Source organism: Pyrgilauda ruficollis, unplaced genomic scaffold (genome assembly GCF_017590135.1).
Source record: "Pyrgilauda ruficollis isolate IOZ18807 unplaced genomic scaffold, ASM1759013v1 scaffold23, whole genome shotgun sequence".
Lineage (NCBI taxonomy): Eukaryota > Metazoa > Chordata > Aves > Passeriformes > Passeridae > Pyrgilauda > Pyrgilauda ruficollis.
The window spans coordinates 15197937-15221483 of NW_024522539.1; the positions used below are offsets into that span (position 1 = coordinate 15197937).

At 39.4% G+C, this 23547-nt stretch overlaps 1 protein-coding gene across 2 annotated transcripts in view; it reads right to left on the reverse strand.

Moving 5' to 3' along the window:
* RORA (RAR related orphan receptor A) overlaps positions 1-23547 on the reverse strand; it is a 341873-nt gene that overhangs the window by 84911 nt on the left and 233415 nt on the right. For both annotated transcript variants that reach the window (XM_041468770.1, XM_041468768.1), the window contains exon 2: positions 17645-17674. In XM_041468770.1, coding sequence (XP_041324704.1) covers positions 17645-17674 — 30 coding nt within the window. The remainder of the gene's footprint in view (positions 1-17644; positions 17675-23547) is intronic.

The following is a 23547-nucleotide window of genomic DNA, read 5'->3' on the forward strand; positions in this document are numbered from 1 at the left end:
CCAGAGCTTGAGAGTTTGTGGCTAATTGTTCCATTCTTGACTACAGAATGAATTAGAGAACAATGTGCAGTCCTAAGACAGAGGGAAAACATAAAGCAAACCCCTGAGCACAAAATGAATAGTTCAGATGAGTTGGGTACTTTGCTCCTCTGTTCATAAAGATGTGGAGAAAATCCACTGCTCCAAGGAGCGGCACGCAGGAGTGATAGATGTTAAACCCTACACCGTGTGCTCACAGGTTACTGGACTCCTGTTGGACTGCTTGGTTTATGGAATAATGGGTTTAAGCAAGGAAGAAAGGAGAGCAGGATTACATTAGAAGGTTAACTCAGATTTAAGAAATAACTGACAGAGGCAGCAGGTGTCCAAGGAATGATGAATGGGCAGCAACATAAAACAGACACCTTTCATTGTAGGTGGATGAAAAACACTGTTTAAAAGGATATTACAGAGCAGTTCTTGTGGCTATTTCTCTGTGCTGGCAAGATAAATTAAAGGTCTCTCAGTACCAGCTTGTGTAAGTGAAGGACTGAAAACCAAAATTCTCAGCTGCACCAACCACCATTGTTTGTGCCTTCTCAGCCAAATCATCACATTTCCAGTGTAAGGGCTTTTTTCCAAATTTTAAATTCTTTAAAATGTATTCTTTTCAAACAAAAAAGAAATGTAACATTAAAAATTAAAATGTAAAGCAAGAAAAACACATTAACAAGTAAACCCTAATACAGTCATTGTCCATGACTCCTCTCATTCACCTCAACAACAGTATGTCTGCAAAAGACTATAGATAAAGAAGATGAAAGATAGATAAATACAATGGAATTCTGAGGGGGGAAAAAAGGAGGAGAGACATTCTCTGCTTGGGCTTCCTGTTTCCATTGAAAATGAAGAAGGAAAAGGACACATTTTTAACTGCCAACAAATAGAACTAAGAAAGCAATGACCAAAAAGGACAGCAATGTTTAGATTAAACTTTCAAAAGGAACACCAAAGGTATGATGACCTAAACATAAATAAATGCTCCCTAATACTATTAAATGGTTTTGAGTGAAGAAACAAAGTTGACTGACATTAGAGAATGAAGCAGGGCTGACGCAGAACAGAAACAGTGACTCAGAGGAAAACATGAGGAGATTCTGCAGCCCCACTCCTATGTAAGACTATAAAAAAGGATGGGTAGAACATCTGTAGTTAGCTCACCAGAACCATGCAAATGGATGGAGGCACCAGAGATTGCTGAGCAGCTCAATGCACCCAAAAGTCAATGTGAGGAACTACTGACACATTTACACAGAGCCTGGCAGCAAATGACAATCCATATATTCAAATATGAAAGAAAATGTGAACTTGTAGGAGCTAATTATTGCAGTCTTTTTTACAAGTTACTCAGCCAAGCAACACATTGTCAGCACTGTACAAATCACACCAAGTTAGTATTTACTGGGGCTAATTTTGAATGAGTAAGCCAAGGCAGAGAAACCTTTCCTGCAGTACATTCCACTGCCAAAACAAATTTCTGAATCAGAGGCTCTGTGTGCATAGATAATGACAAGAAAAAGGTCGCACGTGTACACCTGCAAAAGAATTGGGCTCTGTGTGGAAAGCCTTTCCTTATGGTGCACCTCCTTATTTTCTTCTTTTCTCTTTATATCTCCATTGCTTTGAGCACTGGAGGCAATAAATTCCAAAATGAGCAATACAGCTTTTGGGCCTGAGTCCATACAAGAACAACAGAGAAGAGCATTAAAAGTTGCATTTCACTGATCATTTTTATGATGTGCTGGGGACACAAAACAGCCTTTCTCCCTTTTACCCTACCAAATGTTTTCTCTGTATGTGGTAATTCATATAATAATTATAGCAACTGCTACTACTGATATTGAATTCCAGCACTTCTTTAAAGGGTGGAATGAACTTCAGGCTCTTATACTGGATATGCTACATCACAGAAATAGGAACAAAAAACCAGATCAATCTGACTTGCCTTTACAAATTGAAAAACAATATAAAAAAAACAACTACCAGTTCATTCTGAACAGAATTTAGAGGTATTGCTAGTCATTTTACAGTGTAAGGAATAAACACCTCATCCTTTCCCAAAGCTCTTCACTTGACAATGTCCCTGTGCACACAGGTGGCCTCTGGAGCAGCACTGGAGTCCTCTGTTCCCATGATGTGACTGAGACGGGCAGCAGCCATGGGGACCATAAAGGCAAAGGACCCTTGCCAAAGGCAGTTTAGCAGAGCTGGCACAGGAGATTTTCCATCCCATACCCAAACTGCCCTTGCACCTTTTGAGTGTGTGTCTCCCCGAGTGTTCCCATGGGGAGCAGGAGGGTGCTTTGCAGCAGTTGTCCCCAAAACTTCCCTTTTCTTGGTTTGCATCAGTGGCCCAAGGGCACATGAACAGGGCCCCTTTGGGAGGAAAGTGGACTGAAAGATGCCCTCCCACACACTATGGAATGTACTGCAAGAGGCTTCCTGCCTCCACATGTACTCCAAAGGCAACAAACAGACCAGCCCCTAACTGTGCGGACGTCAGATCCTCTGGGCAAGTGCTGGGCAGAGTCAGATCCATTCCCCTTCATCTGCACAACTTGGCAAAGCAGACACGGCTTTAGGTTCTGCAGTCTTTACACTTCATTCCACGTGCAGATATGACTAAGTTGTCAACATGTACAGAGAAGTTTGCACAGAGTGTATCAACATTAATAAAAAGAGATATTGATGCATCTCTAGTAAATCTCCCTCTGGCTCATGGGTGAGACTAAGAAATCATAATTTCCTTTAGTAACACTGAACACAGAGAGAAAAAAGCTATTCTGGGGAAAAATCAGAAAATTATTTTGCTACTAAATGGAGAAAAAAAATCCCAGTACAAATACAGAGTCTAGGCAGTACAAAGTTTATGACATCATGGCTCAGCACCATTCAAATAGTTTCAGCCTTCCTTTAAAATTAAATGACAGCTTCACACCAACACACCTGATATATTCTGATATGCAGTACAAGACCTTTGTATGCATGCACTTACACAGGTCAACATTAAAAAAAAAAAAAATACTGGCAAATGCAGAAGAATATAGCCAGGCTCACAAATCCACTGTGTCCATCAGCAAGGTGAAATGAAAAATGGCTCTTACACAAATCTCTGTAAACATTCACTGCCTCTTTCAGATAATCAAACACCCATTTCAGTCAGGGAAATTGGGAAGTGATAAATTCCCTATGTGCTCTGTGTTTGTGTGCGACAATAAAACACCAGCACGTGCCTCGGGGCTGGGATTTCACGAGTCATTGAGCTTGTCACCAGGTGATGTCTGTCACTAGGCTCGGGCAGAGCTGCTGGGACACGGCAAGGACAGCTCTGAGGGAGTCACAGTGGGAAGGGAGGAGGCAGCACCTCACGGGGCTCAGCCACAGCTCGGCCGCCAAGGGCTCACCAGGAACGGGGCCTTCCCACAGCTCCCGCTGGGACCCCTCACAGGGGCAAGGCAGACCCCAGAAAGGTGAACAGCTGTTAGATAAACTCTGAGAAGGAACTTAGAGCATCTTTACTAGTTTAAAGTCAATTTCCAACAATGAGAAATTGTCTTTGGTTTTGGTACATGGAACACAGTCAGGCGAATATTCAAAGACGTTTCCTGCATGATGTGAAAAACTGGATTTAAATCCCATCCATTAGAGTGCAAAACAAACCATTTAGCTAATTCCACTGTGAAATTTAAAATTCATGGTAAAGAAATATATTAAAGGCTTTTTCACAATCACAAGAAGATGAAATATAGTTGAAACATGCATGTAAAATGTGTACATTTTCCCTATAGAGATAATAAATACACTAAATAGCTATTTTCTTCCTAATTATTTGCATAATGTGAGAGGATAATGTATGCAACTAAACTCATAAATTAATCCTGAAGATGTTTGCATGTGAGCTATTTCTGAGTAGAGTCATATTGAATTCAACCATAAAATCAACACCAGGTTATTCTATAAAATATAGCACAGCGTGGTAAACACAAAATTATTTTTACTGCCTATTCATCCACATATATTGGAAATGTCAAGCTTAGTGGGGCACTAGTGCTGTGGGTATTGTTTGAAGTGTGAGGATGATGGGGGCTGGAGAGCAAAAGGAGATTTTCTTGTACCGGTATTTCCTATCTTAGTGAAGATAAAATTCTTTCTACTGTGACCGGTGCATTTTGTTCCAGATGCATCAAATGCTTCCTTCATCTTTTATTTAACAGCCTGATGCCCACCTCACCTGCCAGCAGAGCAGTGACAGACTGGATGTGAGTGCAGTGTCCATAAAACAGGATCACGTCCTGATCAAGCACGGCTCATCCAACACGCCCTTCCTCACTGACACAGGACTGGGCCACAAACCCACCCCGGGGGCTCCTCTCTCTTCCAGGAGCCAGCCTTGCTTCCAGAGGAATTTTTCAGCCTATTAGCATGTGACCCTGAGTTATAATTGCAAAATGGGTAAGCAGTGCTCAAGCCCTCGCTACACAGCCCTGAGGACCCAGCAGCTCCAGAGGCACGGGGTACGGACAGCCATGAGCGCAGCTCCTCCCGGCTTCACTGCTTCTTAAAGCAATTGCTGCAGTGCGTGAGCTGAGCGATAAAGTTCAATGTGCAAAGACACTTCAGGCTCCACCAGCAACCCTGATATTTATAGTCAGCCCTTAGTAAGCACAAATGACTCTGACTTCAACATTGACGCCACCTCTTTATCAGCTTAAATATTTGAGGATACTCAGACTAGAGAGTTTCTATTAACTTAATAGAAACCTCAAACAAATGTGCCTAAATTATCACCACCTGCTCATTGACAAGAGCCTAATTCCTCCTCCTCCACGTGTGAGACTTCAGACCTTTTAATGTCTGAACATTGACAATGTGACAGTTTTAAACTTACATCATAGAACACTGACACAGTGAATGTGCCAATTTCAAGATGACTGCCAGGAAAACATAAACTGTTTGACATTTAATAAGCTTGTGTTTTCACAGAAATACAATGTGTTCTAGATGGTTTGTTTCCATGAAAACACATGGTTAGAAATGAAATGAAGAATAGTTTTCTCAGCACTAAGCACCAAAAATTAAATTTAAAAAAAATCATCTGACAAAAATGCACTAAAAATCAAGTACTTAGGATTCACATTTATATTAAATAACCAATGAAGTGTTAAATAGAACAGCTCATGGAATTATTGTTACATCTTTTAAAATGAGGAACGAAGATATTTTTTAAAAATTCATTTTAAAGTACCAAGAGTGCTGCATTGATAACTCAAAGTAAAGAGAACTAACACAAAGAGAGGGGAGTTTGGGCGAACTCTATTACCCCAACTTTACTGGTAAATAGTCTCATAAAATCCTGGTTTCTTTCCTTATCAAAATTAATACTTTTATAATAGAGTGAAAAACAACTAAATATAGTATGCTGTACCACTGTGGGAATAAAGGAGAAGCTACAGCACTTGACAGTGAACAAAGTGGCTCTGAAGTGGCTCTTCTGGCTCTAAAGCCAAGGGCAGCTTTTCTACTGATTCCAAAAGATACAAAACTTTCCCATTTTTTTAATGTCACTGCACCTGTCTTTGATCGTGTCTTTGAGGGGAAAAGTTTTGTGAGGAAAATGAAGAGTGCAACAATTAAAGAAGTGAAGGTTTCTAGTAAAAAGAAAAAGGTTGTTTTCATGAATATGCTATGTTCAGAGCACAGAGTGTCATATTTCTTTTGGTAGCTGCTGTTGCATGGAGAGATTCTTGGACTGTCCTAGAAATGCTCTTTTGAAAGAGGCTAAGTACTCATACTCTGATTTTATAATCTGGGCATGCTTATCTCGATGCATGGAAATGGAGGTGTGATGTGTTACAATCTCACTGGAAGCAAACAGAAATTTCAGAGATTTAATGGATCAAATATGAAAACTGCCATCATTCTGCTCCTCTGGTTTTTCCTTTCAACACAGTCTGACCCACTGCTTCAGCTGAACAGACCTTCTGGTTGAGAAAATGAGCACTACCAAGTCTGATTTGGAGAGAAGCATCATGGAGGCTCCTATGCCAGGGCCATGAAGTCCTTTGGAACATGCAAGCCAAATCTGACACAACAGAAAAAATAGGATTTACTGGACAGCCTATAGCCACAACAGATATGAGGAGTCTTTTGTGCAGAACATACACATAAAGGAAAAGATCCATCACACTGAAATGCTCAGCTTTGTGATCTCAGGATCTTGAGAAAAGGAAACAAGCAGTTAAATGTAAACCTTGCCAGTGTGGGCTTACCAGAACACAACACCACTTGCTAGGCTGGACCACAAGTTCAACTGCTGATTTAATCTGGAGTGAGGAAAGCAGTTTATTTATAAAGCAGGTGCTGGGTTCCCACCTGCAATGCTGTCATACAACCTCCCCTCCAATACCAGTGAAAAGCAGCAAATGAACCCACAGTCAAGGAATTTCTTTTGTAAACTGGGATTGCCAGGTATTAGTTTCACAAAAAATAATAATAACAACTTCCCAAATTACTTGTTCTCAAGTTGAGGTTCTCTGTCTCTCTTTTAAAAGGTTCCCTGTAGAACAGGGATTTTTTGGTGTCAACATTGCTGGCTTCTCAAAGACAAAATGTTCCAGAGAAATTTACATTACTGCTTCTAAAGACAGGATTTCGTGCTAAAATGTACTCTCAAAACAGCTGACAGTGAGGTGGTGAAGTCCTGTTGACAGGACATGGAAATTTAAGGTTGAAGTACCTGAACTGCCTTCTTTCTAGGTCAGCTCTTAAAGTCATGCCACCGCCATCCCACATGAAGGACAACGCACCCTGCTCTGAGTTAACAAGGGCTTTTCTTACCTCCCTTCTGAAAACTGCAGGAAAAAAATGATACCTTCAGTGAAATATTTTTTGAAATACCTAAAGCTCTGTTTAACAGGAAAATTATTTTCAGACAGCCTTTAGTACCCTTATATCCTCAAACAGCATGTAAAATTGTCTTTTTGAATGACCTCTTTACTTCCACCTTTACTTCAAGGACCATAACTCTGAACTAAGCCACCAGTACAGGCCGAAAAAAGAAAAAAAAGGTCAGAGTGAAAGAAATGTGAAGACTTAAAACAGGAAACTTGCCTTATCTCTAGAAGTTGCCTTTACAGCCAGCAAGTATCACACCTCCATATCAGTTAGGTAACATAACAAAGATAACGAAACAGTTCTTCAGACAAACATTGGTGAGAAGGATGGTTATCAACTGATGGCTTTATCTAAGAGGAAATCACTAAATGCCTTTGGTCATGTAGTGGCTTTCTGAAACCAGAGGTTTCCCTACCTCTGTTGCACAGAGATTAAATAAAGGCTTGTTTGAATTTCCAGAAAACTGCAAGAACACCACCACTCTTGTGAACTGACTTTTGAAGTTGGTGGTAAACACCTCAAAAAAAGAAAAAAAAAGAAAAAAAGGAGAGGAAATTGCTTTGCTTTGAGGGCGTGCCTAGTCTGTTGTAGAGCAGTGACAGTGCTGCGCCTCACAACCGATAGTTTGTGCTCACTTTAAAGAAAAACTTCTCATACACACAGGGGAAGCTAAGATAGATAACAAAAATATCTCACAAGTCTTCGTCACAAGTTTTTTCCAGCCAAGCCATCATCCTCTTGGTCAAGGCTCCCTATTTATTTCACTTCTTATTTTTTTTTACAATAACTCATCGAAGGTTCAGTTCTAGTTCAATTTGAGAATCTAACCATTAATTGCAGTAAGGTTAAGAAAGGAAACTTCCCAAAGTCCCAGATGCAATCCCTTAAAACAGTAACTTCTGTTTAGGTGAGATCCTTTCCTTTGATCAAGTGAACTGTGAATCCAAACCCACACAACAAAGTAATTTAAGGCAAGGTGACTGCAGTGAGGTTAAAGACCAAATCAAGGTCTACTGTGTGTTTTGAAAGCAAGAGGTAAAGTAGCAATGGATATTTACACTCAATTCAAAGGTATTCACATTGGAGAATGTAATTTTGCTACTGAAATAGTCTCCCTCTCTTCCCCTGCAAAAAACATATTTAGAAAAAAGGTTATTTCAGTCCTGTGATGCTCATTTCAGTGTGCCCTAATCAGCACATCAGTATATGCCAAAAAACACATATTTGAACAATTCCTTTGTAGTGAATGTACAGTTAATTCAAAGTAAGTAATTTTGGCATTACAGAAAAACGGTGTCATTTTGTCTTATTGGGAATGCACTGTATTTTTTCTCCTGTTTTCAACTGAAACACAACTCCTAAGACACAAGAGAAAATTTAACTATTCCTCTCTGCCAAACTAACACCAGGCACGATTTTTCCTGAGTCTTTCAATTTAATGAAGAATTTTGCAGAAGGAATTTGTGTGTGGGCATGGTTTGGGTAAGCAGGACCATCTTCCCACCCCTTGTGCAAATTACAAAAGCAGCTGACATTTAAGAACTCAAACTCACACTGAAGTATCTGTCACTATGGTTTGATCCATGTAAACCTCAAAACTCACCTGTACTCCTGACTGTAACTCATATCTGGCAAGATTTCTGAAATGCTGCCTGCACAGCTCTCCCTCCTTGCTCTCCCATCACCTCCAGTTAAGCAATATACACAAATATACATATTTGGCAATATAAGTCAAAACTATTCAAGTGTTCTGAAAACAAAAGGAAAAAAGTTGAATTTTAAGGAGTCTGTATCCCAAATTCCCTCAGGATTCTATCTGATTTTTGGTTGATCCATTTCTGTGCCTTTTCAGCTGCAAGTTTTAGCTCTTTAGACCAACCCACATTGTCCTTTGAAACTTTTTGTCCTTGCTACTCCATCATGTCAGGAGACTTAAAGGGAGAAAAACCTGAGCAGCAGAACTATATTTAAATTAGGAGCTTTACAAATATCATCATCATTTGGTCATAACATTAAGAACAAGCTCCTCATTACAAGCTGAAGTGATTACCTGATCTGCCATAAGGAGCTGCCTTAGTTACTGTCTGCATCAGACTCTGCTCCCAGCTGGGTCAACATTTAAATCATTCTAGGTTGATGTGCTTAGGGAAAAGGCTGTAAAACTTCCAATATTTTCACAGTCCTTATTAAGCTTAGCTATCAACATACATTAAAGAGCCCTTTTCAGGTTCAATAGTTGTGTCAGGATGGCAAGCGCTCAAGTCTGGCAATGCACTGTCAAATAAATGAGTCTATTAGGAATGATGGAATCAGTCCCTGGTTTCAAAATTCAGATAATAAAATGTGCTTTTTTTGGTTCAGATACCAACCTTGGAGAAGTCCCTGTGCCTGTGCTTGCTTTAGAATCATTAGAATTCAGCCTTACTACAAAAAATGCAGCATTGTGTTATAAACAATGTCATGAACTGAAATTAATGTAAGCAGAAAACTCTGCAGACTCTTCTCAAAGCATGAAAAAAGGTAGCAGCAATAAATCTGTAGGAAAAAAAAAATCCACTTGGACTTTTGATGTTTGAACAAATGGTATACAGATCGTGTTTTAATCCTCATTTTAATGCTAATTTAATCCCAACACTTTGCTGTATTTGGTGACAATCCATTCACAAAGATTCACCTTTCTATAAAGATTGAGGTGACTTCAACGAACTGTTCAAATCAAACCAGATGAATCTTGCACAAGTCTTGTTTAGAAAGTACAATTACTTCTTAGGGAGCTATTGCAAAGGATGTAGTGAAAATTATTTCCCTGTAAGCATAGTTAGAGCTGGCTAGACTTAGACTAATCAGAGCCAAAAAATGCAACCCATATATTAAAGAACAAAGTCATGAGCAGTAACACTTCCTTTTTGCTTTCACATTGTTTGCATTGAAAAATATACAGAATACAAAAGTAGATTTGGAGAAGTCTCATCTGTCAGTTTTCTGGTACCCAAGACTCAAAAGCTGAAAAAAAAAAAATTAACTTAATGACCTTGCAAAGAACAATTCCTACTGCTCTCAGAGTTGGATTAAAGTCTTAGAATGGGAAGAATATCAGATATTTCTAAGCTTAGATTCAGCCCATAACACAGTTCTCTTCTGTAACCAATGAACACACCAAAACTGTGGACAGCTGTTCTTATCAAGCTGAAAACATTAACTTCACATAACAGCTGCAAGAGTTCTAAAGACAGGAGATTTTAAGAACAACAACAAAAAAGGCAATGCTAAGAGGGCTGATGACAGCACATTTCAGCCAACAGGATTCACTGAAGCAGCTGCAATAGGATTCAGAGCAGTCCCACACTTCCCCTGTTAAAGTGCATTGCACCACAGGAGGTGTTCATGTCTTCATTCACCATTTCCTACATCAGAGGAACAGCGTTAGGAATTAACAGACAGAAAAAAGAAGGGTACAAAACATGCAAGGGCAACTTCCATGAATTTAAAAAACAAGACTTAGGTGTAAGAGAACACTACAGGCATTCCCAGTGTATTTACTGCCTGTATCCACAAACAGCTCAAATTTATTTTTGAGTCATGTCCAGAGTCTTTTAATACCCATCAACCACACTAACAGAATTTAGACCTCTAATGTAAGAAACTCCTTAATGTTCTCCTAACACTTCATCATTCCTTAAAACATGGGCCTCCAAATATTTTTTAAACATTAAAGAGAATGTCTCTGCCCATCTTGTCTGCTTCCACAGGAGCAACCATAAAAAGAAATAAGTGTGAGCAGAACTGGAATATATTGATTTGCAATTTAGAAGTATCTGATTTATAATCCAATACATTTTCATACTGGATTAACAACATTTTGCAAATACTTATCAGTCTTCATTTGTTAAAATTACTTTTTAACTCATTTTTTTCCCTTGCTCTGGTTTGCATACTACTTCATTATTAAAGGCACCAAAACCCCTATCTGAGGGCATTTACCAGAAAACTCACAGTGAAGTAAGCCCATAAATAATGGTTACAGCCAAAACCCCCAAACAGATAGAAGCTGCTCCATATACTCAGAACAGAACCAAAGAAGAGACCTGATATTATCTCAAGTGCAGCTAATAGACAGAGTTCCCCCTGGGACTTCCAGGACAGTACATTTAATTGCTTGTTCTATCAGCCTTAGAGAAAATGAAATGTTCCTTCCAAGTGTGCCAAAGGTTTGGGGCCCAGGCACATGCCAAGCTTTTGGGCACCTAAGAGAAGATTAGAGGCAACAGGTTTGGCTCAGCTCTGACTTGTTATTCTGTGAGGACACAAAACATACATCAATAAAAATTCTTTTGATGTACCCATGGCTGTTTCCACAAGGGTAAAAGAGTTGGTCTCTCTCACAAATGTTGGAATTTTTACAGAGAAAATATTTCATTGGTGCAGAACTGCCAGGAAGAACCAGATCATCGACAGATTTCACCTAGAGCCGTGTCATGGACATCACACACCACACCCACTGCTATCCTGTGTACTCTTTCTCCCAAGCCAGCCAGAAATCTTTCTGACTTGAAAAATATTCCCTCCTCTCCTCATTATTTGACAATGCCTTCATCTTTGGCCCTGTACTCAATAATCTGACTACCCAAAAAGAAGGCAACATTCATTCTCTCTCAGGAAACAAACAAGTCACCAACACAGTCTTTTCTGTGGCAACCAAACCAAACCTTTCACAGGGATGGCCTCAAAGGGGAATTAAAGGCCCAAAGCTGAACTGCTGATGGAGAGGCTTGCTTTGGCTCACAGCAGGGAAGTTAAAAAAAAAAAAAAAAAAAAAAAAAAAAGAGAAAAAAAAAGTAAAAAGAGAAAAAGAAAGAAGTGTAGCCGTAGTTCAGTAAAAGTTTTGAACAAGAGAACAGCCCTAGATAGCTGTCTTCAGATTCTTCATCAGGGCAAACAGTGCTTCAAGGACAAGCAGGAAAGTAGCAGCTATTTGAGGCAACTTCATTATAAAATCATTTTTAATAAGCAATCTGAACAAAGAGAGGGAATGCTCTTGCAGAGAAGCCCCCAAGGGATCTTAAGGCTGCCCAGTAAAGTTATTAGGAGGTTACACACAGGGGACCAAACAGCTATTTTATTGGCCTCAGGGGACAGGGTTTAGTTTTCACCTGTTCTCTTTAGGCCTTGGTGCTAACAGCAGATCCTGTTAACCATCAGTTTTCTGAAGGCTCCTGTTTTGTGAGGGAAAAGTATCATTTACTTACTTTAGTCTGCACATGAAACATGTGAGGTGAAGTCAACAGTAAAATGCACAGTAGATAAGTAATTATAAATCCGATCAGGAAAAAAATCACAGTGGCTTTCCCTTTAAGGCATTTAAACAAAGTAACTAGCAAACATTGAGAAATCTCTAGCAGTGGCAGTTAATACAATATGGAAAGTAAAATCAGAGAAGAAAAATCCGGGTCTTGGGTTCCATTAAGCTGCAAACATTAATATATGCTTGTAAAACTTCGGTGAAAAAAGGAGTTCTAGAATAGTTGGATATCTCAGAAGCTGAAGGGCTGTCTTCTGCCCCAAATCTGCCTCTGCATTTTTAACAGGCAGTGTGCTCTTAGCAACTGCTCAGAGTCCAGGAGAGGAAGGCCATGATGCAGGCAGGGATCTCTGCCCAGCACAGTGTTCGGTGCCTGCCTTTGACTCCATGAACAGGACATTTCCTTTTCGTGATCGTTGTGCTGCAGCAGCACTGGGGCACAGCACTGCAAGGTCCAGGCAAAGGCTCAGGGGCTGCTCAGGACGATGGGCAGTGGTGGAGACCCTGAACTCTGTCAGTGCCAGCTTCCCAGCTCTGGTCACACACAGTGGGCAGCCACGCTGACCTCCCTATGGCACAGTCAAGACTTCCCATCTGCAGTGTAAACCTGAAATGTGAATTTTCCCCCTTAGTCCAGAGTCCCTGTGCACTGGCAAAGGACACTGAGCCAAGATACACCCTGAGACCAACACCTATAGCCAGATGAGTGTAGGAACAGCCCCAGAGCTTGATGTGGGAGTGAGGATCGGGCTTGGGATCTCACATGGCAGAAAGGATGGGTTTACTTCTACCCTTTGCCAACAAAAGTTGCCAGTTCTTCATGCAAATGGTTTTATTTAGTGCGAAAAATTAAAACCACACAGTTTTCACTTAATTTTCCAGCAGGAGCTCATGTCATTAAAAGCAGCATCTAGCTTTGGAAACATTACTTATCTGCCAGAAATTAACTGAGAGGATAATTTCAGTTTAAGTAAGGAAGAGTTCACCCAACATTAAGGAATTCATACAGAGATGCCTACTGACATAATTGTTTATGAAAATTACTCCAATTTAAATATCTCAATAAATCACAAGAAGAAACATGCTCTATCTCTCCAAATGGTAATAATTCAGTCTAAATTAACGAAGCAGTTGTCACTTCTGGCCTCAGCTCAGAAAGCCATGCTCCACACTGGTGACACTGAAGTGTAGGTGCACTATCCCTTGAAAGCTGAACCCAGTGAGCAGCTCCCAGTTCAAAGCAGAACCTGGTTAATCCAGGCCAGGTAAGAGCAGCCCTGCAGGTCCCACCTCTGCTCTGATGAGTGGGGGTCACTCAGAGCCAGGGCTTCTGGTGCTTTTCTGCTGTGAAACAACCTTCCAAAGAAGCTCTGGACAGAGAACTGTGAGGAAGGCTTGTAAAATCTATGCATTTTTTACTGACTTACCAATGCAAGGTAAGTAAATGACTGAATGTGTCTGGTTATCAGTGCAGATGTGAACTCCAGCTATGCAATCAAACTCCTTCAAAGCTTCTGACTGTGGCTCCTCACAAATCAAACAGTGAGAGGAAAAAGGTTCCATTACATCCTGAATCAGTACAACACTCACCTTCTGGGTGCATCTGCAGGAAAACTCTTACTTTGAGAGGCAGTCAAGTTCAAATTCATTTAACAAAGTCAGTGCCCAAGATAAAACAGGGATCTGAAGAAAAATAAGGTGATTGATTTGTGTGACAGCTCTGAGTCACAAGTGGTCTGGTAGAGGCCATGAAACTAATTACATGAAATGTGGCAAGATTTAGATTTAAAATGCCAGAAACAAAATGTTCCATACTTCAGGACAGCCTAAAACCCAGTGGGTCAGTATTAATATCCAGGTCCTTTGCAGCCTTCTGTTTCCCAGAATTTCCGATTTTTATCATCACTGATACAGTGGTGCCTTTCTGAATTTGCAAAAAGGGTGAAGTTGTGCAAAGTTACAATTCACTTGCAGTATTTTTCTATTCAGAACATGAGACATGGCAGGAAGAGGGCTGTTTTACAAATATTACTGCCAATCAAATGATCAGAAAAGAATCTACATGTCAGTCATGTCTTTCTTGAGTCAAAAAGAACTGGAAGACCAGAAGTCCCACTTTGTATGGAAGATAAGACAGGACTTGTCCTCTACCATCTGACAGACTACAGCTTATCTAAAGTGATGGTTAACCTGACAAATAGCCATGTGAGCTCAAGAGAATTATTCTAAAAACAGACAGAAGGCATGTATTTTTTCCTTCAAAAGCCTGTTTAATCTTAAACTTGAACTGAGCAGAGAAGGGCATTTTGGGGTGGATAACATTTATTCCCTTAGTGCTCCTTGGAAGACTATTGCACTCCCTGTTTAAAAGTGTCAGACTTTGAAACATTTAAACTGCAATAAAGAGAAAATGTGGAGAAGCACCAATGAAGTAGACTACTTGGATAAAATTAGTTGCCTCAAAAAGGACAAAAATATCTTAGGTTTTATTTAGATAGTTACATATAAAAGACCTGCATTTCTTCAGCACTACTATATTGCATGTGTACAAATATTAAGCTATTCTTGGATTCAGAACTACCTGAGCATCTGCCATCAGCACAGGAGTTCAGTTTCAGCTGACTGGACACTTTTGTCACAGACTAATGTCAAGAAGGGGATAAAATGTACCCAGACCCTCAAACAATAAACCCAGGAAAAATTAAGTACGGGAGACAGATCCCCACCAATTTCAAAACCTGCACAATTCAAACAACTGTGAGGGTGAAGTCTGAAAAGCATTAATTGGATGTTTGAAATGCATCATGTATCAAACTTTCTGGCATTATGTTCATTTTTTTTCTCCACTAATTTATGTCCTCTTTTACACTCATTTTCTCCACTCCATTTCTTTCTCCCTAATTAAATCACAGGTCATTAGAAATAAGTGGTAGTGTACAGTCAGTCAACACCCTCATATGCCACACACTGTAAAACTGGAATAAGACAATTTAATCCATATTTCTAAAAATCAGAGCAGGCAAGGTATATACACTACACAAAGTGTTTGAAAGAATGTTTTTTGAAATTTCTTTGCAGAAATCTTACTCTATGTAACTTCATTACATAAATTATTTATACTGATACAAAGTGATGGGCAAATTCTAGAGCATATCTTGGTGCACAAACTCTTTCTCTGTCATTTGTAGTTGTTAACAACTCAGATTTTGTAATTCTTCTATTTAGGTGTTTATATTATTTTTTCCTAACTCATTCCAAAACTGTAAATTTTATTGGCTTTTTCTATTCAATTAAAAAACCTAATTCTAGGCAACAAGAGGGAAAAAAGTTTATTATTGTGTGTGATGCTGAAATGCCAAAGATGTACAATTTACATCCATTCCTACTCTATGAGAATTTGTCATAACAGGAATGAATCCTAAAAGAACTTCAACCAAAACAGAATGAAACCTCATACATATTTGCTAGCAAACGTAGCTTACATTTTCATCATGCCAATTACAGCCTATTGCTCCTTCTATTTTAATCCCTTCTTAATGGGCAAGCTTATCTTCCCATTATTCAGGCAACTTTTCTGTTCATGCTTCAGCAATTGCATGACAACTGATTAACAAATCGGGGAACTACTCTTTGACAGTTCTCTCAGAAAAGCACAGAGTTCTCAACATGAAAGACATTGGGACCCTAATTTCTGTTTGAACTAGATGAAAGGCCTTGTATGGTGTGCACTACTAATCATCTCTCACAGTTGAGAAACACATCTTTTTTTCATCACAGGCCTGAAACAGCTTCAGCTGAGATACAGGGTGACAACACCGCACCAGTCTGGGGTGGCTGCGGAGCCTGTTTCCTGTGCTCTTTAGCTCCGCGCTCACTGCTTCATCTTCCCTACAAAATTCCCAAAGCCGGAGCTGTGGCTCTGTGGGTCAGCCCATGGCACTGCTGTACAAAACCCAGGGGGGTTTGGCTGATTCCCAGAGGGTGTTACAAACCAACATTCACCTGCACACAAGAGAGCCCAGCACTGAGCTGGCACAAACACCCGGCACCTCCAGAGAGGGTGGCCCCACGCCAGGGCTGAGCCCGTGGGCAAGGCTGTGCAAGCAGGCTGGGCACTGCCCGGCCAGGAGATGTATGGAGCACCTCAGTGTCCTGTGCTGTCAACGCCAGTCAGCGTGAGCTCAAATGTTCCCCAAAAACACCAGGGTGAAGTTCTGCCCTCAGCTGCCTGCCTGTAGCTCTCATTAAGTTCAACAAAACCATCGTTCAGCCAAAGAAGGTCTGGCCCTCGATGCTTTAAGCAGCAAGCCCTCCTAAGCAAATGAGGATCATCCTGCTCTAAAAGTTTGAGACATTTAAGATTTGTTTCAAAACTCACACAAATCAGCTTCTCATTTGAAATTCTCAAATCTGCTTTTTAACTCTACACAGTGAGAATTCATCATCTCAAGTCAGATTTTTCACTCCATGAGTATTATAAAACCAGGAACGAAATAAGAATGAAAGCCACGTAAGACACTTTATGACGCCCTAGGAGCTGTGGTGAAAATACTTTAAAGTGCATAAAAAGCACATATATTTGTAAATTTTGAGCAGCCTAGCACTTGTTTTATAAGAGGGCTTTCATGAGAGTAATAGCCTCAGCTATAGCCTACTCCTGCTTCATATCCTGGGCAAGTACAATTCTTGCACTACCAAAACTGCCAAACCTCCACAGTATCTGAAGAATCTCAACATACTCCTTCAGCTACAAATCCCAGCATTTTCTCAGAACTCTGCTTCGAGCTCCCTGCAGGATAGATAAGAGCTGATCCCCAGAAATGATGTCTTTGAAGAGGATTTGGAATAAATGTATATGTAAGTAAAAGCACACATACACAGCCATTTCCAAGGTCACCACTTATGGGGGCTTCTTGCTTATATGGCTAAGAGCAAAACAAGAACCTCCACTTGTTCATGGAGTTCCTTAAGCACAGGCAGAGAATGACTTATCTCATAGATTAGTGCATAGGGAGGGACAGAAGATGTACAATTAAATTATTTTGATTTGAATCATAGTGCATATGTAACAGACATAAAAATAACCATTCTCCTCACCTGCATTTTCTGGATATGTTAATTATCAGCCAGCTGTAAGGTAGATACAGTACAGCAAGGAATTCTGCCTTTCCTCACAACTTTCTTTTTCTGCCCTCTGACTTAACAGACAAGTGAGTACCACATATACAGACACACACTGTACATCCAACAACACTTTGGGCGAGGACTGAAACCCCTAAGGCAAAAAACCACCAGCATTTTTTAAATGGAGCTTTCTCAGGCCAGACTAACACCAATTAGTCTGAGCACCACAGCACGGCCTAACAGAAATTCCATTTGTGAGAGAAGGCCAAATCAAAAGATATTACTTACATGTATGAGTCTTCTTTGTTACAGAAATACCTGTAGGGAAGAAAAGAGACCAGTGTTAGCAAAGCAACCACTGAGTAAATTCTTCTGACATATAATTCATCCTTAATCTATTTTATCAGACACACAGCAGCCACTCCAAAGGAGGAATGAAAATTGCCATGTTTTGTACGTTCAAGGTGGAAGGATCTCCCTCTGTGTGAAGATTTTAGTGGTGTATTCTCTCCTTGCACCTCCCCAGTAAATGTTTCAACATGCATTACTTCAGCTTTGTTGCTGCAATGCATATCTCCACACTGCTGGTTTAAAACTGAAGCTGATACAAAAAGAAGATACCAGTAATGCTATGGAAGCCCCCTTTATTTTCCATGGCCAAAAATTTTCCCACTCCTATTACCCAGTGTCCATTAAAGCACCCAGACAGAAGGGATTTGAGCAGCACAAGTCATTTACTGTGTTATTAAGTTCAAGCAGTTCCTAGAATGCAAGCTGTAGCTTATGCTCATTAAAACCAAACAAACAGCTCTCTCAATGTGACTATTGCTTGTGATAATTCCAAGCCAGATGCAAATATCTCCAAGCCGTTAAAGTGAGACTTTCTGAAGTAATAAAGATGTTTTCAGCTAGACAGGCATGTGGCAGCAATCACCAAGGATGGTCCAGTGCCAGTGAAATTTGAGAGGCATTTCAAAGAAAGCAACAGAGTGAACAGAATGAGGCAAAATTCGTAATACCAAATAAAGATAAAATTAACTCTGTTAAATGTCATTGGAATTCATGCTTGAATACAAACAATATTGTCTCCACTTTAGTAGATAACTGGTGACATACTCAGACCCATCAGTATTTAAGCTTCACTCTCCTTGGGGGTAATTTTACGAGACGATGAGAAAGAGGTTACTGGAAGCAGTACAAGTATTTGAAACATTTCATTTGTGATCAAGGCCTGTAATGAAATTTTGGAATTGGGTCTGTCTGGCTTAATATTCATGAAAGAGAGACCTGAATCTCCTTTGCTACTCCTCAACTACTTCAACCATCTCTTCCAAAACAAATTACTATGGAAAGAAACAGACTTTTATTTCAGGCTTCTTGGTTGTGGAGCATCTAAGAGAGGCAGTAAATTACAATAACTCAGAAAAATGTAGACACCTTATTTGCAAATATAGAGCAAACTTCCAAAGCAAACAGCTTTCAAATTATTTGTGTTTTTGATAGATACATAAAACCCTAGTGCCAATCCCAAATATTGAGCTATCAAGTTTGACATAACTGTCATGAGGGCTTTTTTTTAAATCACACTTACGTAGCTGTTGGCATTTTAGTTTTGAACTACCAAGCTCTACAAGTGTGAGCACTGAGACCTTTGTTTTCCCTGAAAAGCTAAAAGGCTTCAGGCTTTGGGAAGTGAAGTTGTGAGTAGTTCCTTTGGGCAGTTTTGTAAATGTGAGACACTGGTAAGCAATTTACAGAAATCAGAATATTAGAACTTGATTATGTATGTGTATTAACTTAAACTGAAAGCCAAACCTGCACATGCCTCACACAAGGAATTGTATTTGTTATAGCCACAAACTGTAGAGCCAAGATAAGCAATAAAAACAAAACAAAAATCTCAAGCATAACAAAAAAAAACTCCTTTAGATACAAGTATCTACTACAAGGGGCAAATTAATCATTTAAATTCATAACTTGTAAGAGCAAAACTTCTTGGGTTTTCGTTGCAGTCCCACCATTATGGGCTGGCTCAGAGCAGGGACAGGACAGGACAGGAGGTTGTGACAAGGAGGTGAGCACTGTTACAGGAACAACAGCTTAGGGCAAGAAGAGGGCCCGAGTGAGAAGGAGCAGAGAGGTCTGAGGCACCTTCATGAAAATGCATTCATGGGATTCATGCAGTGCTTGGTATGAGTGCAAACTCCTCTCTCCAGGTTTTTCCAAGGGTCTGGCTTGCCTTGTGAACTGGAGATTAGAGCTGCTCTTGGCCCATTGGCTCTTCCACCATGGAAGAGCATTTTGCTGCTGTTTGACTTCTTGAGCGACCCCTGAGTGGCAGGTACAGCTCCTGACAGCATCCTCATCTTCACAAACTGTCCTAACATCCCCTTGGCAGACACTCTTGCCTTGCCCTTGCCTATCTGTCTGATTCCTATGGTTTTAAGGATGTTTTATGCAATGGAAATGCAGAGGAAAAGGTCTTAAATCTGAACACCATTTGCAAAACTTCCTCTCCCAACACTAGTGCTAATAAATGGATACAGCAGTGCTCTTTCAGCATTATGGGAGCCATATGTGTACTTTTCTCAGAAAATAATGCTTTCTGTAAAATCACTTTGAACCGAAAGTGCTTATGCTGTCACTTCTGATTACTCACAGCCTCTTCACAATGGGATTTGCCACAGCACAAAACAGACTTAGCTGTATTCGCTGACTGAGGACCCACTTTCCCTGATACATGAAACACTGCACTGATCACTGATGGAAATATTACTGCTTACATTTTTCTACTTTTTTTTTTTTTTTAATGTGAGATGCGTCGTGGGTTTTTCCAAATCAGATGTTTCCATAATAATTACTGATTATCATCTGGTAAAACCTTTTAGCTGGTTTATGCAGATATTTTTAGATAACCTTTTAAAGCAACAGCTTAGAGGTAGATATTTTTGCAACTCCATCATTCCACTGGTGGTTGCATTGAAAACAAAGTATTTTGCTTTGAGCTGTGGGTTTTAAAGTAGCTGCAATCTGGTGGAACAAGGATAAATGCTGCCAGTGAGTTCAACAGGATTACCTTTAAATTAATCAGTAATCTTCACTGATGTAAAATAAATTACGAATTTTTAAGTAGCTTTCCTTTTCACACAGGTAACTCTAAGCAACTAGAAAAACTAAGCAAAAATATCCAAAAAGTTACTTAAATGATACATAAGATCTTAGTTATAATGTACCTTATATCATAGTATATTACATGTATAATACATTATGTATCTTATATGACAAGATACATTATAACTAGTGATTTAAACATAAACATTGAAGATGCAACACTGTGATCAGGTTTCGTTGCATTGCAGGAAGCCAATGACTGCTATTCAGAACATCCAAGATAGGTAATAATAACCTAGAAATGAGTGTATTGTGGAAAAAAAAAATCAGTCAGAAAACCACTTAATGTAAAAAGGGGAGTTACAAGACTCTGGCTCTCTCTGGGCCAGTGCTACATCCCATTTGCATCTACATGTGAATGCCTCTCCTGTGCAGCCAACACATCAGCTCTCTTAAAATCACAGGGTCCTTTGAGAAACCAATTCTGCAAGTTCAACATACACCAGCAATTTTCCTCACAAGATCAGGCATGATTACCAAAGATTGCTCTTGTTTGTAAGTATTTCTGGGGCAGGACCATCAGTTTACATAGATTTGAGTAGACACCATAGAATAAAACTAAACCCAACACACCACTGAAAGACAGATTTATTTTTAATAACTAGAGCACAAAGAAACTACTGATTCCTTTAAAAATGTTACTTAATAAAAAAATCCCATTTTTAAATTTCAAAATGTGATAGGCTGGAGAAGTAAGTGACTGCTTGCCATTATTAGCACTGTCCTACACTGCCAGCATTCCATTCTCACTGAAAAACAATACAAAAAACATAAAGAGAGGAAGAAACAACACTGTAACTTCAGTGTTGCTAATACATAAAGACTTCCTGACTTAACCAACTAGACTTCAAAGTAAAGCAAAGGAAATGTCATGAAAATATCACAATATATCACTGCCATGGTTATCAGTGAGTGAAAGTTTCAGTATTACAGTTATCACAGAATGTATCACTTCCGCAGTGCAATCTGACATTCCTGATCAACACCAAATCTTAAACAAATTAACTTCTTACACTTTTCATCATGGCTATGCAATGCTCTTTACAACAACAATCGATTTTTCTTTTTTAATGAAAAGAACTTCTGCATCATTCCCTTTCCCCTCCCACTAACAGTATGTAATTTGCCATGATGGGTGGTATTTACAAAAATAGCTTGCTGGATGCAATGAACTTTGAAAAGAGTATCTACCAACAGAGACAGGATATTCTTTTGCAAGCAGTTAGCCTGACTGACCTTCACTAGCCAACTTCAAATAGAGATAACAATGTCTTAAAGTACAAAAAGAGACTCAGATATTTTATACATCATAAGCTATTTCTCACAGTTGCCCATCCAAATAAAGCAGCATAATGAAACACTGCTTACTCTGTGAACCCAGATCCCTGCTGCTGTTGTACAGTTGTCAGCTCCCCGTATTTCAAGGGGAAATCACACTTTGATGTACAGAAAGATAAGTAAAAAGGCCTTTGTCTGGCAGAATACATTACTCTGCAAAATATCAAAGGAGAATATTCTTGAGTACAATTTTCTTAAACCTCCAAGAAAACTCTCCCTCAGAAGTCTGCATGGATAAACACAGGCATCACCAGCAGAGCTCCCAACTCATCTCCAGGACTTTTGTTAAGCACCACTGTGTTTGCCCTGGCTCTGCTCTCTATGTCCAAATCAGGTGATTAACCCTGCTCTGATGACAGCACATTCTGCACATGCTCTGGGCATAAGATGCTTTGCACATGTGGATGTGTGCATCAATACATATTTCTTTTTTTTTTTTTAACTTTCTGCTACCCTCCCCTCAGGCCAGCATTATGTCCCTAGCACGTTTTGGAACTTCGGCATTTTAGGACAGATTGGAAATCCCAGGGGAAAAAAATCCCAAACCTTAAAATTTTACACTGTAAGCCTCCTGCCTGACATATTGTGTAAAATCAGAAAGAAAACATATTACAAGCTTGGATCCCACTGTGTTTCATCCTGTCACTCCAATTCTTCTTTACTGTCACCACACAAAGCTGGCAATTGTGGCAGAAGATTATGTGTAACACTGGGACACTTGCAGAGAACCTACAAAGGCAGAATAATAGATTTAGGTGTATTCAGAAAGGAGATCATTCTCTCAGAAGCTTTCATAGTGGTTTCTATTTAAGTCTGTATGGAGCTCTGGCTCAAAGGAATTTTGGGATCCATGGGGGCTATTGTTTACACTGACCAAGGTGAAATAACACATATTCAAATACTGCAAACACAACTTAAATGAATTAACATCTGAAATAAAATCATGTAGCAAAACAGTGTCCTTGTCTAGGACAGAAGAGCTGGTAATGATGATCAGCACATCCTACTGAAAGTACTCCAAGTAATTTCACTATTTTGTTTCAAAACTAGACTCTACTGCTTACAGTTCACTCAAGAAAAAATTAAAATTAGATTCTAGGCTAGCATGGATCAAGGACAAGAGCCACCAGGCATGTATGAACAAGAAAACTTTCCAAAATTATGACATCACCCCCCAAAGTAAAATCAAACCTAAATGTCTCTTTTTAAAAAATCCCTCAACTTAAAATATGATGACATAAGTTATTAAACATTCCAGATTTTCCCAGACTTTTCCCACATATTTTATTGAAAAGGAAAAAGACCTTTTATTGAAAAGGAAAAAGAAGGTTCTAGGTTTTTTCAAAAAGTCCAGATCAATCACATTCTCTAGTCCATAGGTATGTAAAAACATCATAGGAATCATTGTTGATCTAAGTGCTTCAGTACAGAAAAAAACCCAGCCTTTCTATCCTAAGATTCATAGCTGTTCCTTGTGCCCAAGTTCTACCAACAAATTATTCACAGCTATGTTTTTAATGAGTTGCTTTAGTATTACTGCTTGAATCTATACAGTTATATCTGAATTAGCTACAGAAAATTTTCCAGAACACGATTTTCTACTTTTTACTCAAATACAGATACAAAGTATTTGAAATAAACAGGTTAAAAAACTCAAGGATGTTTTTAAAATGTTTTGACAT